The sequence below is a fragment of the Delphinapterus leucas genome, chromosome 16 (assembly GCF_059928025.1).
Source record: "Delphinapterus leucas isolate spDelLeu-1000000601 "Yukka" chromosome 16, BTC_Dleu_Yukka2, whole genome shotgun sequence".
Taxonomy (NCBI): Eukaryota; Metazoa; Chordata; class Mammalia; order Artiodactyla; family Monodontidae; genus Delphinapterus; species Delphinapterus leucas.
This window is the reverse complement of record NC_143144.1, coordinates 80825172-80843963: the sequence shown is the minus strand read 5'-3', so window position 1 is coordinate 80843963 and position 18792 is coordinate 80825172. Positions and strand designations below refer to the sequence as shown.

The following is an 18792-nucleotide window of genomic DNA, read 5'->3' as shown; positions in this document are numbered from 1 at the left end:
CAGACCAAAAAGTGAGAATACTGTGGCTACTTCGTGTCTTAGATTTCATTGTGCCTGACTAAATTCATCATGATAATCTGTATAAAAGATTTTTTAAAGTTCAGTTTGACTTTCTCACCTCGGAGGACAAGAAAGTAGGTACAAACACAGAGAGTTTCCTAAAGAGCACTGTCATGATGACTTTATTCTGAGAAATGGGAAGAACGGAGACTTTTTAATAAATTTGGTTTGGATATTGAATACCTTTAGGTTTGAAGTGCTCTGAATAAAAGAATAAGAGGTGATTTTATACTGGTCAGCAAGACCTGACAGCAATAATGCTTTGATTTTTAGCAGTACTCATCTTTGTCACCTTAAGCAAGATAAAGCAGTTGAGTCATTAAAAAAAAAAAAGTCCCTGCTTCTGTGAATGGATCTTAGAAATAACTCAGTGAAGAGTGAGTTCCTGCACCTATTGTAACAGTTTTGGAGGAGATGATCAATGAGGAACAGGCCTCCCTCTAACGAACCACAGCAACTAGTAGATGACCCACTGGACACAGTAGAGAAACACTGTGGTTTTGCACAGTCACCTTGGCTGATGATGCCCTGACATTCCAGATCCTTGCAGCCTTCCCTGTGCACGCGCTGTCATGGACATCCCTCCCCTCCATCCTTCATGATGGGGTGGGCATACGATACAGCTGGTCTAATGAGAATCCTGCCCTTGGATTTTACAATTCAAATTAAGAAAGAAAATTCAGTCTCTCCTTGGGCAGTTGAAACTGATGATATATAGCTGGGAGCTAGTGGTGTCCTCGTCACAAAATATGCACAGAGTAGAGAGGAAGCCAGTCAACAGGGAAGGAGGGAAAAGACCACCACCATGTGAGTAGACTCAAGAAGGCTGAAGTGCTGACCTAAATGGGAACAAAATCCGAGGAAGAGGGGATATACGTATATGTGCGGCTGATTCACTTTGCTGTACAGCAAAAACTAACACGTCATGGTAAAGCAACTGTACTCCAATAAAAAAAGACAAACAAAAAGGCTGAAGTAACACATTTAGCCAACTCAGGGAATATCCCGAACACATTCTAAATGAAATTAACAGATAAAATATTAAAAAGAGCAGAGACTACTTTCCCCCGGAGAAACCATCCCATTAGTCATCTTTGGCCTTACTTTATTTTTGATATATATAATTTTTTAACCATCAAAAGTGCTTTCCATGAAATGTACATAAAATAGTTATAAAAGTCTCTTTTAATCTTCAAGGAATTAGCACAAAAAATATCATCTACTGAAGTTTCAAGTTATCTTTATTAACTAGGACTTATGCAATTTGATCACAAACTGGAAGGCACAGATATCATGTATAAAATTTATTCATTTTTTCACTTGCAAACTACATATTGAATGATTAAAAGATAGGAATTTCTGCTGGATTAATAAATTTTTTACATATGTTTTCAGATCTTCAAAAAATAGAAGGCTATGAAACAAATATTGAAAACTGATGAATTCTTTTGAATTAAATGTCTAAGGATCTTCTGTTAAATTTTGAATTACCAATTTCTGCTTCCAGCGGGTATCACGCTAATAATTCCACAAAGCACAAAAACTGGATAACATATAAAAAACAGCTGTACGAAGGCATCAAGGTCCAAAAACGTAGACAAGATTTGGGCCCAAGGTCCCAGAGAGCAAAAAGGAGCACTGAGGTTGGCCATATATTTCCCTTACATTGATCCTTGGGGAATCTGCTGATTCACAGCTGGGGCAAGACAAGTAGAAAGTGGTATCGAAGAGCTTCAACAGCCACACAGAAACACTGGAGCTGAAGACTGCCAAAACAACCAAGGCTTAAGGGGCCAAGATCCTAGAGAAAAGGGGACACAGAGAAGTGAGCCCAGCAACTCCTCCTTGAGGAGTTTGCTGACCATAGGCAAGCAGAGATTTTGGCAATATCATGGTGCTGGGGATCAAAAATTGAAATATAAGTCCTGCTGAAAAGGAAGGGCACTAGTGAAGACCCCAGGTTTTCAGCTAACATCCCTGAAATGGCTGGCTACATCCTAGGAATAAGGGCAAACTGAAAACAGACTGCCCTCAACTGAAGTACAGTGATTTATTTGTACCCTAAATGCCAACCAAAAGTAGATAAAATCCTCTATGGATAATGTCTACTGAAACCTCTATGATTTTTCAAAAAGAATGTCAAGCATTCAATCAAAAATTACCAGGAATGCCAGGATACATGACGAAATGACTGAAAACTAAGGGCAAAAACAGAAAAGAGAAACAAACCTCACAAGTGATTCAGGTGTTGAAATGATCAGATATGAACTTTAAAGCAGTTTGCAATACAATGAGGCTCAGACTTTAAAATAACTAGTGGTAATCCATTTCTTGATCTGGGTGCTAGTAACTGAGTGTGTTTACTTTGTGATAATTCATCAACCTGGAGATTTAATATTCTGTACTCTCTTATACATATGTCATACCTCTATATAACTTTACAAAAAAAGAAAACTTGTGGAATTCAGCTAAATTGGGGCTCAGAGGGAAATTCACAGCCTTAAACACATTTATTTGAAAAAGAAGGCTAAAAGCAATGATGTAAGCATCTACATCAAAAAACTTTTTAAAAGGAACAGCAAATTTAAATGATGGAAATAAAGATATAAGTAGAAATCAATGAAATAGAAAACAAATGCATAATGGAGAAAATATAAAATGTAAATGTAAAAATATGAAAATAAACATAAAATATAAAAGCCTTTAAAAAGAATAATGCAATTTATTATTTCTATGATATCCAGCCTCCAAGATGGCCCCCAATGATTCTCACCTCCTGCTATTCGTGCCCTTGTGTACTCCTCTCTCATATTGAAGAGGGTTGACCTGTTATTAAGACAATAATGCAAATGACAGAGTATGGTATCCCAGGCTAGACTATAAAAGACACTACAGCTTCTACCTTGCTCTGTCTTAGATCATTCACTTTGGGTGAAATCAGGTACCATGCTGTGAGGACACTACAGCAACTCTATAGAGAGGTTAATGTGTTCAGTTACTTAGGTCTCTTGCTATCAGCCAGCACCAACTTGCCATCCATGTTGAGTGCACCATCTTGAAATCAGATCCTCCAGCCTCAGTCAAGCCTGCAGAAGGCTGCATCCCTGGCCAACATACTGACTACAATCCAAGACAGAACCCCCAGCTAATGTATTCCTGAAATCCTGACCCACAGAAACTACATGAGATAATACATTAGTTTTTTATTGCTCCATAACAAATTACCACATGTGAACATTTTAAGAAAACACATGTTTATTGTCCCCCATTTTCTGCAAGTCAAGAATTTGAGCTCAGCTCAAGTGGGTTCTCTGTCAGGGTCTCACAAGCCTGCAGTCAGGGTGTCAGCTGGGTTAAATTCTTACCTGCAGGCATTCAGGGAAGAATCGACCTTTAAGCTCATTCAAGTTGCTGAGAGAATTTATTTCGTTGGGTTTGTATGGTTGAACACCCAGGCTTTTCACTGGCTGTGGACTGGATGCCAACCTCAGGTCCTACAGGCCACCTGCAGTTGGACATATTCAACATGGCTGCTCACTTCATCAAACTAGCAAGGAGAGTGTCTCCAGTGCATGCTAGCAAGATGAAGTCTAATTTATGTGTATATTATCTCTTTCTCTCTCTCTCTCTCTCTCCTCCCCATCTATATATCTAAATGTATATATGTCTGTATGTACACATAGATACATGCATACACACACATACACACACACACACACACACACAGAAGTAACAATCCAGCACTTTCACAATGTTCTATTGGTTAGAAGCAAGTCATAGAGCACACTGACACTCAGAGGGAGGAGGTTATACAGGGTGTAACAGCAGGACATGGAGATCATAGGGACCACCTTAGAAGTCTGGCTACCACACATAATAAATGTTTGCTGTTTGAAGACATTAAGTTTTGAATAATTTGTTATGCAGTGATAGACAACTAATATAAATCTCTATCAAGAATGAACAAGAGGGTTTCCCTGGTGGCGCAGTGGTTGAGAGTCCGCCTGCCGATGCAGGGGATGCAGGTTCGTGCCCCAGTCTAGGAGGATTCCACATGCCGCGGAGCGGCTGGGCACGTGAGCCATGGCCGCTGAGCCTGCACGTCTGGAGCCTGTGCTCCGCAACGGGAGAGGCCACAACAGTGAGAGGCCCACGCACCACAAAAAAAAAAAAGAATGAAAAAGAGAGATAAAGCACAAATGAATAACATAAGGAATTAAAAGCGTTATCACTATTGGGGCTTCCCTGGTGGCGCAGTGGTTGAGAATCTGCCTGTCAATGCAGGGGACACGGGTTCAACCCCTGGTCCCGGAAAATCCCACATGCCGCAGAGCAACTAAGCCCATGCACCACAACTACTGAGCCTGAGCTCTAGAGCCCGTGAGCCACAACTACTGAGCCTGTGTGCTGCAACTACTGAAGCCCCTGTGCCTAGAGCCTGTGCTCTGCAACAAGAGAAGCCACTGCAATGAGAAGCCCACGCACCGCAACTAAGAGTAGTCCCCTGCTCACCGCAACTAGAGAAAGCCGCATGCAGCAACGAAGACCCAACGCAGCCAAAAATAAATAAATTGTTTAAAAAAGGGTTATCACTATGGATCCTATAGATACTATTACAAAGATAAGACTTTATTATAGGCAAACTTATGGGAATAAATTAGATAATTTATATTAAAAGAGCTCAGTCTTTGAAAGACACAACTTGCCAAAACTAAGAAATAGAAGTATATGTACCCCTACATCTAGTAAGTAAATAGTGTTCACAATTAAAACCTTTCCCCACCAAGAAAAACCCCAGTTACAGATGGTTTCACTGGTATATTCTTCAATGTAATGGAGAAATAACACCAACATTACAAAATCTTTTAAGAGAATAAAGACAGAAAGAGAACCAAAATAGGGGGAATACAGCCTCTATTTTTGAGATTAAGCCCATTTTTTTGATTAAGATAACCCTGATACTGAAACTAGACTAAGAAATCACAAAAAGTTACGTTACAGGCCAATCCCTCATATGAATACAGCTCAAAAATCCTTTTAAAAACTAGAACATTAAATTCAGCACTCTATTCACCACATAGAACACCATAACCACACAGGGTTTATCCCATTAATGCAAGGTTAGTTTGACATTTGAAAAACAATCAGTGTAAATCACACTAATAGAGAAAAAAAGGAAATAATGCATTTGATGAAATCCAACACTTCTTCATGATTAAAAATCAATAAATAATACCTTGGCAGATTAGGACTAGAAGGGAACTTCCCTAATCTGATAAATGGGCTAAAGGGTTTGGTGGTTTTGTACTGGGCCAATTTAGCTACACTGAAGAATTCCCTTCCCTGTTCAGTTCTGGGTCACACATGTGAGCTTTAGCATTTGGGGTGAAACAGCATTTCCCATTTTGTTTTTTACTCTCTAGAGGACGGTACAGGGCACCAGGCTCATGTGGTTGTTCATTGGCTGCTCACCTTGTTGGTGGGAAGCAGCAGCTGAAATTTGGACAGATCTCCTCCTTCAAGTTCTCAGAGCACCGTGCCAGGCACATGCAGGGCTCCTCAGGGAAGGTCGCCAGCTGTCTTGCGGGTCATGCATATCACTGATGTTGCAGGTGGTGAGAGACAGACATGGGCTCCAGTTTATCCTTGCAGGTTCCAGTTTGACTTGGCAGGCTCCAATGTGTCCCTGCTTTTCCCACCTTCATATCCAGCTTTCCTTCCCAACCGCTGGTCCCGCCAACTTGGAGCAACACCAGGCCCAGCGTGAGTCACAGAGACAACAGTTTGCACTGACTTCTTCACCAGCTCCCACAATTATACAAAGTCTAATCTCTGTTCTAGACCCCTTATCCTATATCACTCACAGTAGTTCTGCTCTTCTGATTAAACCCTAACTGATACACATATTAATACAAAAGTGGGATCCAGAGAACAGAACCTTTAGGATTTGTCTTCTGAATTGGCACTGGATTATCTAAAATTGTTTCTTCAATCTGATTTGATTTAAAGACACTGATGACCCCCAGTGGTAAAGGGACACTGGTAGTCCATTGCTTACAGCGGCAAAAAAAAGTTACTTAAAATATAAACCAGCTACCTGTAATCAAATCCTGCATAAAGCAAGGCTCAGAATAACCAAATAGTTGCTGTGTTAGAACTCTTTAGTAAAAGTAATTGGTATAACAGGGCTAGCTAGTTTCTTTCCAGTACTCTAGAGAGCTCCAGGAAAGAAAATGATGACCTCACACCTTTTCCCCCCAGCTTTATTGAGATACAATAGACACATAATACTGTGTAAGTTTAAGACCTACAACCTGATGATTTGATACACTTATAAACTGTGAAACAATTACCATGATAGGTCCAGCAGCGCCTCTCTCCCCTCACATAATTACCTTTTGTCTGCCTGTGATGAGAACATTTAAGATCTATTCTCTCAGCAGCTTCTGAATACACAATACAGTATTGTTAACTATAGTCACCATACACATCAGGTCCCCAGAATTTATTCCACTTCTTACTTGAAGTTTTTATTCTTTGACCGATATCTCCCCATTTCCTCCACCCCGCCAGCCCTTGGTAACCACTCTGCTCTGTTTTATATGAGTTCAGCTTGTTTTGCTTCCACATATAAGTGAGATCATACAGTATTTGTCTTTCTCTGACTTATTTTATATTTTACTTAGCATAATGCCCTCAAGTTCCATCCATGTTGTTGCAAATTGCAGGATTTCTTTCTCGTGGCTGAATAATATTCCATCATGCATATATATCACATCTTTAACCATTCATCCACAGACAGACACTTAAGTTGTTTCCATATCTTGGCTCTTGTGAATTATGCTGAAATGAACGTGGGAGGGCAGATACCTCTTCAAGATCCTGATTTCATTTCCTTTAGATATATACCCAGAAGTGGGATTACTGGATCATATGGTAGTTCTATCTTTAATTTTTTGAGAAAGTTCCACACTGTTCACTGTTTTCTATAGTGGCTGTACTAATTTACATTCCCACTGACAGTGGACCAGGGTTCCCTTTTCTCCACAACCTTGCCAACACTTATCTCTTATCATTTTTTTTAACATCTTTATTGGAGTATAATTGCTTTACAATGGTGTGTTAGTTTCTGCTTTATAACGAAGTGCATCAGTTATACATATACATATGTTCCCATGTCTCTTCCCTCTTGCGTCTCCCTCCCTCCCACCCTCCCTATTCCACCCCTCTAGGTGGTCACAAACCACCAAACTGATCTCCCTGTGCTATGCGGCTGCTTCCCACTAGCTATCTGTTTTACATTTGGTAGTGTATACATGTCCATGCCACTCTCTCACTTTGTCACAGCTTACCCTTCCCCCTCCCCATATCCTCAAGTCCATTCTCTAGTAGGTCTGTGTCTTTACTCCATCTTATCCCTAGGTTCTTCATGACCTTTTTTTTTCTTCTTAGATTCCATATATATGTGTTAGCATACAGTGTTTGTTTTTCTCTTTCTGACTTACTTCACTCAGTATGACAGACTCTAGGTCCATCCACCTCACTACAAATAACTCAATTTCGTTTCTTTTTATGGCTGAGTAATATTCCATTGTATATATGTGCCACATCTTCTATATCCATTCATCTGATGATGGACACTTAGGTTGCTTCCATGTCCTGGCTATTGTACATAGAGCTGCAATGAACATTTTGGTACATGACTCTTTTTTTTTTTTTTTGCGGTACACGGGCCTCTCACTGTTGTGGCCTCTCCTGTTGCGGAGCACAGGCTCCGGATGTGCAGGCTCAGCAGCCATGGCTCACGGGCCCAGCCGCTCCGCGGCATGTGGGATCTTCCTGGACCGGGGCACGAACCCGTGTCCCCTGCATCGGCAGGCGGACTCTCAACCACTGCGCCACTAGGGAAGTCCTAGATTTTTTGATGATGGCCACTCTGACCGGTGTGAAATGATATCTCATTGTAGTTTTGATTTGCATTTCTCTAATGATTAATGATGTTGAGGCTTCTTTCATGTGTTTGTTGGCAGTCTGTATATCTTCTTTGGAGAAATGTCTATTTAGGTCTTCTGCCCATTTTGGGATTGGGTTGTTTGTTTTTTTGTTATTGAGCTGTAGGAGCTGCTTGTAAATCTTGGAGATTAATCCTTTGTCAGTTGCTTCATTTGCAAATATTTTCTCCCATTCTGAGGGTTGTCTTTTTGATAACACCGTTCTGACAGGTGTGAGGTGGTATCTCATTGTGGTTTTGATTCGCGTTTCCCTGATGATCGGTGACGCGGAGCACATTTTCACGTGCTCGACATCATTTCATGTGTTGGTCATTTGTATACCTTCCTTGGAAAAATGTCTATTCAGGTCCCCTGCCCATTTTTTAAATGGATTGTTTGCTTTTCTGTTATTAAGTTGTATGAGTTCCTCATATATTTTGGATATCAGCCCCTCACCAACGGATGGTTTGCAAATATTTTCTTTGCCTTAGGTTGCCCTTCCATTTTGTTGCTTGTTTCTTTTTCTGTACAGAAGCTTATTAGTTTAGTGTGGCCAAACTAATCACTTGCTGATTTTGGCTTCTGTTGCCTGTGCTTTCAGCGTCATATCCAAGAAACCATTGCCAAGATCTATGGCAAGGAGCTCTTTCCCTATGTTTTCTTCTACTTTTATAGTTTCAGGTCTTACACTTAAGCCCTTAATCCATTTCAAGTTAACTTCTAATGGGAGGGTTGCACATATAAATATATATCAATTACAACGTGTTAGAATAACAAAAGTAGTGACAAAATGCAGACACAGTGCGTAGGATGGAGAAATTAACTCTGATTTGGGTTGGAGGAGGGTAAACAGGCAACATTTTTAAGAGATGGTAACCGTTATAGAGATGTTTGAAAGGATGGATACATGGATGGGCAGTGAGTAGGTTCCAGGCAGAAACAAGCAGGCAAGAGAGTATGAGAGGACCCTCCCAAGAAGGTGAGGCCAGGGAAGGGTCCCTGACAACCTAGAAGGGGGCGGGTCACAGCTAAAGGAATCTGAAAGCAAGGAATGCCTCCTCGTTTCTTTCTGCCGCTCAGGAGAGAAATGTCCCCAGAGTTCTGCAGGGTCCCAAGGATAAGCATCTCCAGTTTCACCCCTGGCTTGCCCCAGCGCTGTGAGCAGGGAAACGCACAGAACACTGGTGTGAGTTGTTTGCTTGCTAATGACTTTGCACCACCTTCTGTACTTAATGAGTCATTCAGGCCGTTCTTGGGTGATGCTTAGGCACAAAGCCCCTGCAGTAAACTGGTTGGGTTAGTTCAGTTCCTGGGTGTGTCTGGGCAGGTTCCCCAGACCAAGCAGGCTACAGTAGTGCTTCCTTTTCCTGTCAAGAGGAGGTGAAATCCAAGTTATCAGATATAGACTTGGCCTGGGGATAATGCTGAGCTTCTGGTGAGACACAGCTGCACCCATAAAGTCGGTTTGCCCCGCCCTGCGGGCTGAGCATCCCAAGGTCAGGACTTCACTGAACTTTAGTATTTTGATGGGGATTTTAAACTACAGCTATTTAAAAGGTGTTGCTTTGAAGTTTTTTTAAGTTTTAAACTTTATTTATATAAGCCTTTATTTCTTAATAATAACCTTTGAATAATAACCTTTGAATTATAACCTAATTAATTGATAGAATTAATATTCTTTAGAGACTAAGACTACTTGACAAAAATTGTTACACAGACTTTTTAAAAATTAGTTTACCATTTTATTAACAGATTTATTTAATTAATTTATTTATTTATATTTATGGCTGCGTTGGGTCTTCTTTGCCACACGTGGGCTTTCCCTAGCTGCGGGCAGCGGGGGCTACTCTTCGTTGCAGTGCGTGGGCTTCTCATTGTGGTGGCTTCTCTTATTGCAGAGCACAGGCTCTAGGGCGTGTGGGCTTCAGGAGTTGCGGCGCACGGATTCAATAGTTGTGGCTCGCAGGCTCTAGAGCGCAGGCTCAGTAGTTGTGGTTCACGGGCTTAGTTGCTCTGTGGCATGTGGGATCCTCCCGGACCAGGGCTCGAACCCGTGTCTCCTGCATTGGCAGGCGGATTCTTAACCACTGCACCACCAGGGAAGCCCCTACACAGACTTTTAAAAACACTCCTGGGCTTAAGTAATTTATTACTCTTAAATTCCTACCAGTCTCTCAGGTAATTAATGAACAAGTACTCCACGGCAGTGCAAAGATTTTGTTGAGTCTATGATCTGGCAGTCCTTTAGTACCCCAAATAAGATTAGCTTCCTATTTCCTTAATTTTACTAGATAGAATGAGATACTTAAAACACCTCTTTTAAACTAGTGAAGAAAAAGCAATGCCATACTTGTAATTCACCTAACATTTATAAGCACCTGATTTAAATGAACTTTACCCAAAATGTACTCCACAAGACGTACTTCAGTTTCACTGGAGCACAGCCCTTTCTGTTATAGAGTAAAATGGTTTTCTTTTTAAGCACACTGCAATGCTCTTAAGGAAATAAAATTAAATAAGGCACCCAGGTGTTAACAGCAGTGCCATCCATTCAATAAATGCTTGTTTGGGGCTTATTCCATGTTAAGCATTGGAGACAGAATGGCAGACAGGGCCCTCTTCCACCACCCTACACGCCGGTGGAGAAAACAGATTTTGAAAATTAACAAAAGTATTACAGATTGTGATCATAGTAGAGATAGGAATAACATAGAGAGGGGCCCAACCCTCTTTAGGGAGTCAGAGCTTACTCAACAAGAGTGACATTTAAGCTGAAACCAGAGGACACTGAATCAGACCTGCCAGAGCAGGATAGAGGAACATCCCTGGCAGAGGGAGAACCTTGTGCAAAGACCTGCAGTCCTGAAAGGAGCTTGAGATGTTTAAGGGACTGAAAGACCTATATGCCTGAGGCATAATGTATCCAAGATCATGTACACAGTGGTTTGAAGAAGCAGCTAAACAAGAACTCTGGAGGGCTTTTTGATATGACCTGTGTATTCTGAGAAGCTTACTCTGGCTCTCAGGTGAGCACAGCTGGGGGAAATGGCATGCAGAAATCAGCAGAGCCTCCTGTCATGGTTTAGTCAAGATGGTGGCTTGGAGTACCAGTGATTACAGCAGGGAGGGAGAGAAAGACGTACATTTGTCGTGTATTCTGAAGGTGAAATAAACACTGCCTAACACCGTACACAAAAATAAACTCAAAATGGAGAAAAGACCTAAATGTAAGGCCAGATACTATAAAACTCTTAGAGGAAAACATAGGAAGAACACTCTATGACATAAATCACAGCAAGATCCTTTTTGACCCACCTCCTAGAGTAATGGAAATAAAATAAAAAATAAACAAATGGAACCTAATGAGACTTAAAAGCTTTTGCACAGCAAAGAAAACCATAAACAAGATGAAAAAACAACCCTCAGAATGGGAGAAAATATTTGCAAACGAAGCAACTGACAAAGGATTAATCTCCAAAATATACAAGCAGCTCAATATCAAAAAAACAAACAACCCAATCCAAAACTGAGCAGAAGACCTAAATAGGTCTTCCTATTTCTATTCTTCCTATTTCATTTCTCCAAAGTAGACATACAGTCTGCCAACAAACACATGAAAAGATGCCCAATATCACTAATCATTAGAGAAATGCAAATCAAAACCACAACGAGGCATCACCTCACACTGGTCAGAATGGCCATCGTCAAAAAATCTACAAACAATAAATGCTGGAGAGGGTGTGGAGAAAAGGGAACCCTCTTGCACTGTTGGTGGGAATGTAAATTGATACAGTCACTATGGAGAACAGTATGGAAAAAACTGAAAAACTAAAAATAGAACTACCATACGACCCAGCAATCCCACTACTGGGCATATACCCTGAGAAAACCATAATTCAAAAAGTCATGTAACACAGTGTTCATTGCAGCACTATTTACAATGGCCAGGACATGGACGCAACCTAAGTGTCCATCGACAGATGAATGGATAAAGGGGATGTGGTACATATATACAATGGAATATTACTCAGCCATAAAAAGAAATGAAATTGAGTTATTTGTAGTGAGGTGGATGGACCTAGAGTCTGTCATACAGAGTGAAGTAAGTCAGAAAGAGAAAAACAAATACCGTATGCTAACGCGTATATATGGAATCTAAAAAAAACGGTACTGATGAACCTAGTGGCAGGGCAGGAATAAAGATGCAGACATAGAGAATGGACTTCAGGACACAAGGGGGGAAGGGGAAGCTGGAATGAAGTGAGAGAGTAGCATGGACATATACACACTACCAAATGTAAAAAGGATGGCTAGTGGGAAGAAGTTGCATAGCACTGGGAGATCAGCTCGGTGCTTTGTGACCACCTGGAGGGGTGGGATAGGGAGGGTGGGAGGGAGGGAGACGCAAGAGGGAGGAGATACGGGGATACATGTATACGTATAGCTGATTCATTTTTTTGTACAGCAGAAACTAACACAACATTGTAAAGCAATTATACTCCAATAAAGATATATAAAAAATAAAATAAAATAAAGATGCATTCTGGTGGGTGGGGTGAGTAGGAGGGGTGGCGAGTAAAAGAGAGTAGTTAAGGATGACTCTCAGACTTCCAGCTGGAGTAACTGGGAAGGTGGTGAAATCCTACTCAAATATGGGGAAGAGCGGTGGGAAAACCGGTTTGGAGAAGTCTTCACTCCTTTAAGGATACGCCTCAGTCTGTTAGTCATTGGAATAATTTAGAATCCCATTTAGCATTTCTTTTAAAAGGTATGTGTGTATCTAGAAAGAGCTGCCTGGCCTAAACTAGGCCCAGATTATTTTATATAGGGAGAGTTTAGGGGACAGGTGGCAATATGGCTGTAAGTGGGAGCTGGGGAGTTGTCTTGATGCTGCGATTGATATATACACACATTTTAAAATTCAGATTATGTGTTTGTTTAGGGTGATTTGGTGGACTAGGGAAGATCATGGGGGGGAGGGTTAAAGACCCCCCAAAGCTACCCCTTGGCATTGTCACTCACTAAAAACTTAGGGAAGAGATAGTACTGTTGAACTTAAATATTTTCTTAAAAAAAAAAAGAAATTTGATGTACATTTTCCATGTTATTTCATACATGGGTTAGCTTTCCAAAAGTGTTGTTAGTTTAGGAAAAAAATAATTAAATATGTAAATGTGAAAAAAAACAAAAACATGTAAATGTGTAAGCCAAGAGCCAAAACCATTCTGAACAGCCCAAGGTTGTGAGTTTACTTAATTTGCCCTTTCCCTGAGGAGTCATTTCTTGGATCATTGACTTATTATCATTCTGTAAAACAGTGGTAGCCCTTGTCACCCTCTGCCTAGTGCCAGAGTATGATCCAGCTGTGGGATCTGAAGAGTTTATGTTTATTGGATTTTAATGACTGAGTTAATAAAGGTCATTGCTAAAAGTAATAGAAAACTGAGTGTGTGGAAACAGAATGGATAAGACTGACTGGGGGCTTATTCCTAGTAGTTCCTTGGTGTTGTCCTTAGATATACGTTTAATCCTTAAAAACAATTAAGAAGGAGCCTTCCTTTTAATCAAGTCACTGATGCTATACTCAACTACCCTTGTAAAATGCTATTTGAAACCCCTCAATAACAAAAGGTAGCACGTACACACCAGGCTTAAGGTATGTCGGATCACATTGGCACAGCAACATATGGTGACCCTATAACTGTAATATTTGTTAATATCATAGCCATGGCATTCTCCAATACCTTTGAGAGAATAAAATAGCAACTTGAGTCTCAGGTGAAATCTGGTTGGGTATGAATCTTCAAGTTAAATGGGATCTTAAAGATCATTTAGTCTTGTCCTTTTAAATATTTACTAACACCCAAAATGGTGTTTATTAGGCTGTGAAAGAATTCCCTATTGTAAATGGTTATTGTTTGAATTATCTAAAATTAAATTGATAACAGCATTTGAGAGTATGTGAGAAAGAATAAATTTATAGTTGTGTCCCAGGCATAGATTCCTTAACAAATATTTTCCACCTTAAAATCCAATGAGATGAGATATAAATGTGTAATTCATAGCAGTAATAAATTTCTCACAGTTTTACAGAGCTTCTGGGATCTGGTTCCTATTCACTTTTCCAGGCTTGTCTCTTTTCGTTCTCCTCCCCTCCACCCCTCTGGCTTCTCTCACTTACAGCTTTACTGATCTTTGAACTCTGAGTCTCAAACCCACACTACTCTCTCAGGTCTCAGGGCCTATACCCAAGGGATTCCCTCTGTCTGGAATCCCTTTCCCTCATTCTTTGCTGGGTCATTCTGCAAGCCTACTATTGCTTCCTGCCGGAAACCTTCTGCCCATCTCTTTTTCCCCAATCTCAGACCCCAGGGAGGTTTCAAAAATTCTTGGGCAAGTGTCTGCTCAGTTTTCCAGGGATAACCAAAGCCAACATGGTCCTATTCATTGTTCAATCCTCCACCCCTAGGACAGTGTTTGGAGCATAATGAATACCATGAACGAGAGAGTGGATAAACAGTCTGAGCATTGATGGATTGGAAAGTTATAGTTTACACAGTTAAACAGTAACATAAATCTGAAGAAATAAAGTTGCTGTTTTAAAAGATATATTTCACTTCGATTTATTTCTTCTCTAAAGGGAAAACATACACACCTTGGCATCAGTTTGAAATGAAACAAAAATTTCAGTATTATTGTAAATTTCTTTCAATAGGTTAGATAAAATGTGGAATCCAGAGAGTTACAAGTGCAAGTGACAGAATACTGTACAAAATCAACTTAAACACCTCTAACTCTCAACTTGTAAGTTTTCTCCTCAGCAAGTGAGTTAAAAGAAAGGCAAAAGTTCTTAAAAGCTTTCTTGGAAACTTTAATAATGTCAGCATATCCCCCAGAGAATGGATTTGGTCTGAGTACTTCCATTTCTGAAATTGTGCAAGAAAAGACGACTTGGTTTTGAGAGTCAAACTGCATCCTTCTATAAAAGTTCAAGGGCTTTCTAGTGTCCATCCATATAAAACACTGTTCTTATTTTAAGAACAAAAGGAGCAATAAAACATTAGCTTGGGAAAGAAGGACGGAGCACTGTCCTTCTAGAGAGGTTTGAGTAGTAGTAGTCGTCGTCGTAGTAATAATAGTAACAACAACAATCAACACAGTAAGTTAAAGCTTGTGTTAGATCTGATAACTCCAGACTGCCCACCTTTTGTCAAACAATGTGGGAAACAGAAAAAGAAATCGTAACTTTGTGTGTGTGTCCAAGCCTACCTCGTAGAACTTCCAGGAGCGAATTTAACAGTCTTGGACAAAGCTCCAAAATTTTTTTCTCCTTCAAATCTCCGACTACTGGGAAGAGGACGGGATCTCTTCTAATAAATACAAGACCCAGCCTTGTTGCATGTTTAATTGCTGACATTTTAGAAGCAGAATGGCTATTTACAGTTAATGAATCAAACTACCAAACAAAATAACAACAACAATGACAGTAATAGTAATAAGAAATGGATTTGCTTGGGGGTCATTTCAGGAAGGAACACACTGGCGGCGCTGCATCCTCCTGCCCACACTACCGAGCTCACCCGGCCCTCCGGCTCCCGGCGGACACACTCGGCAGGATTTAGCCCCCTTCTCGTCTCTCCAAGAGAAGAAAGCTCTAGGAGGAGACCGTATTTCTGTGTCAAAAGCATTAAAAGCCTGCGGAGCCGCGCGCAGGGCGCCCACACCCGTTCCGGGCAGGCCCGGCCGCCCGCCCCGGCCCTGGCCCCGGCCCCCTTACTCTGGCGCTCCATGGTCAGCTGCTCCTGGGGCCCCACGGGCCGAGCCCCCCGCGCCGCCGCCGCCGCCGCCGCAGCCCCTCCGAAAGCCTCTCCTCCAGGGCCGGCGTCTCTCCGGTTGCCCTGACAACCCGGAGGGCGGGGGAGGAGGGGCAAGAAGGACGGCGAGAGGGAGGGACCAAAAGCCGCGAGGCAACGCAGGCGGCCGCGAGGACCGCGCGTCGCAGGGGCACCGAGCGAGGGTGGCGGCGGGGTCGCCGGCTGAAGACTCTCTGCCCGTGAGGCCTGATCTTGCGATCGCGCCCTCCCTGGCGGCCTTCGCGCCCCCGGCGGGGCCGGTGCCCGGGCCTTCGGCTGGGGGCCTGCTGGCCCTCCGTCGGCGACCCAAGGCGTCAGTCGGTTCGTCGGTCCGTGCATCCGGCGAGTTCGGCCTGCCCCGCGGGGTAGGGCGGCCGGGCCTGAGACTCCCTCCCCGGACTCGGGAGCCGCCGCTGCAGGTAAAGGTCGGGCGCGGCGGCGGGAGGGGCGGTGGGCGGCCCGGGCGCACCTGTTGCGGCCGCTTGGGGCCCCCTGCCCGCCCGTTGGCCCGGGACGACCCTGCCCCGACTCGTAAAATGCTCCGGAGGAGGCCGCCTCCCCCAACCTCCCGTAGCAGCGTCTCGGCGCGGGGAGAGAACCTGTGCACACCAGCCCTCCAAGCAGGGGGCCCCGGCCGCGGGGGTGGGGTTTGGGGGCTTGAACCCCGGCCCCGCCTTCGGAGCGGAGAGTTGGGTCACTCGTGTCACATTTGCGGGAAGCATGGAGCAGATGAGAGCCTCTTCTGTCGTCAGCAGTGGGCCGAGTGTGTCCCTTGTATCCTGAAACCCGGGAGAATTCCTTCGCTCCGCATTGCACTGTCATCCCAAGTGTCACATTTCAGGCTGTGGGCCCGAGTCGGATCTTTCCGGTTGAGTTAGTTTGTGTGTTTGTGTGTGTTTGTTTCAGCCCTCCCGGTTTTCGATTGAGTTGTGGCATCAGCCCACACGTTCTGTGCCAAAACTTTATAGGTATGTGAAAGAAGTGTAACGTGATCCCACACCGTAATCTTTCCTAATATTTGTTTTTAAAACACTGATGCAGGTCAGATAAGGAAGCTTTGAGGGTCACCAGGGATTTTATCTGGTAGGTTGTAAAAATTCAAACCACGGGGAGAGTGCTGTAGGTTAAGAAAAACAACTGTAAGGAAGAGGGAAAAATGGAGAAGAGAGAAGGAAAAGGACGAGAATGAAATTGCAGGTGGGAGGAAAATGGCATGATTGATTTAGTACTCATGCTGGAGATTATGACCCCTCCATCAATTCCTCCTGCTGTTCTAGACAGTACTTGAGGGAAATGAAAAGAGGCCTTTTGCGGTCATGTAAGTGATTACTCATTCTTTGCCACTAGAGAGATTTCCACTCTGTAGACAAGGAACATCAAGGAGAATTACTTTTCTCTTCGAATCATTCAGAGGTTAATTGAACCTGAGAAGCATATATCCTGTGTTGAAAAGGGACATTTATTATATTCCACCAAATTAGGCTTTCCCCTCCCAGACTATATGGAGACATTTTCAGATTAACTGTCAAAGCAAGAAGGTTTATGTGTGGATATCAACAAGCAGTGTGATATATACAGAATCCGTAATTCATAAGCAAAAATATTAAAGTAATAAATTGAGGTTGGAAAGTAAGCACTTCATGGTACCTTAAATACCTGTTCATGTTACGTAGAGACACAGGGGATGGATTTTTAGACAGAAAGCATCTAAGATCAACAGTACTTTGGTAGTATAGTCTTTTCAAACTCTAGTTTTCACATCATTTGCAAAATCATGAATTGGTCTTTTCATCCAAGAAACAAACATAATGGTGCTCATTAATAACATCTTAGTCAATGTGATAAGATAGTGATGAAAACTTGGCTTTTATTAGCAGGAAAAAAAAAAGAGGTAGGGTTAAAATTTCCCATATAGTAAAGGATTAGGCATTTGTATTTAAAAAGAAGAAGCAACATTGTAGATCTTCGTGCCAAAGTGACAAGGACTCAGGAGTTTAGTAGTTGCATGCAGATTTTAAGGTTGGAAAAATGGAGATATGCATTGGTGAATACTTTGTATTATAGATGAATGATTTTATCAGTAGTTATGAACTTGACATTGAGGAAATCCTGCACTGAAATATTTTAGGTAACAGGTGACTTTGGCAACTGAAAAGCAACATTGGATTTTAGGGGATAGGGTACCTATGGAAGAAATGATTGGTTGTGGGTGGGGGGAAGTGGGAGGAGGGGAAGGTACAAAGATGTCTAAGGCAGGGACAACATTCAGTTTCTCTTCCTCCAGCCCTAGTACAATGTACTTGTTAAATGTCTGTTGAATGAGTGAGAAGAGCTTTAGAGAAATCGCTCTAGGTAAAGGATACATTATTGGAGGAAATATCCTGAGGTCAGAAGGTTGCTAATGTCCTAGGAGTTGAGATGAATGGTAAAGGTATTGGTTGTCCCTTTGGGGATTTTCTACTACTTTGTTTTCTGTTTCTTTTCACTGTCATTTTCAGGGTGTTACTGGTGGTCAAGTTAAAAACAATGAAGTCCTGATTTTTAAAAAAGTTTCCAAGCTCATCACTGGATAGAATAGTTACATTATTATTTACTTGGCTGATTGATGCTTAACTAAATGTAGCAAGCCAAAGCACTGTCACAAGGAATAGCAAGGTAGCCAGTAAGAGTAGCCTTTCTTTTTCTTATTTAAATCTCTTGTCCACATCAGAATTCAAAGTAGAAATAACTCCAGTAGGAAGTTAATATTATTTAATCCTAGTAGGATGATTTAAAAAAGAAAAAAGAAGGAAAGAAAACAAAGCAAATGAATGTGTTATTTCCATTTAGCAAACTTACTATCATAAGTCAGAGGAAGTTTCTCATTTTTGTTTTTGGATTTCTGTTTG

General features: G+C 41.9%; 2 protein-coding genes across 7 annotated transcripts in view; one reads left to right on the top strand and one right to left on the bottom strand.

The window, feature by feature from the left end:
* Positions 1-16815, bottom strand: part of FANK1 (fibronectin type III and ankyrin repeat domains 1) — a 116379-nt gene extending 99564 nt beyond the window's left edge. For all 6 annotated transcript variants that reach the window (XR_016388207.1, XM_022568472.3, XM_022568473.3 and 3 more), the window contains exon 1: positions 15829-16815. Coding sequence is in view for 5 of the 6 variants with exons in the window: in XM_022568472.3 (XP_022424180.2) it covers positions 15829-16726 (898 nt within the window). In the remaining variant the exon portion in view is untranslated. The remainder of the gene's footprint in view (positions 1-15828) is intronic.
* Positions 15962-18792, top strand: part of DHX32 (DEAH-box helicase 32 (putative)) — a 54066-nt gene continuing 51235 nt past the window's right edge. Inside the window, exon 1 of the mRNA XM_089898338.1 lies at positions 15962-16323. The gene's annotated coding sequence lies outside the window, so the exon portion shown is untranslated. The remainder of the gene's footprint in view (positions 16324-18792) is intronic.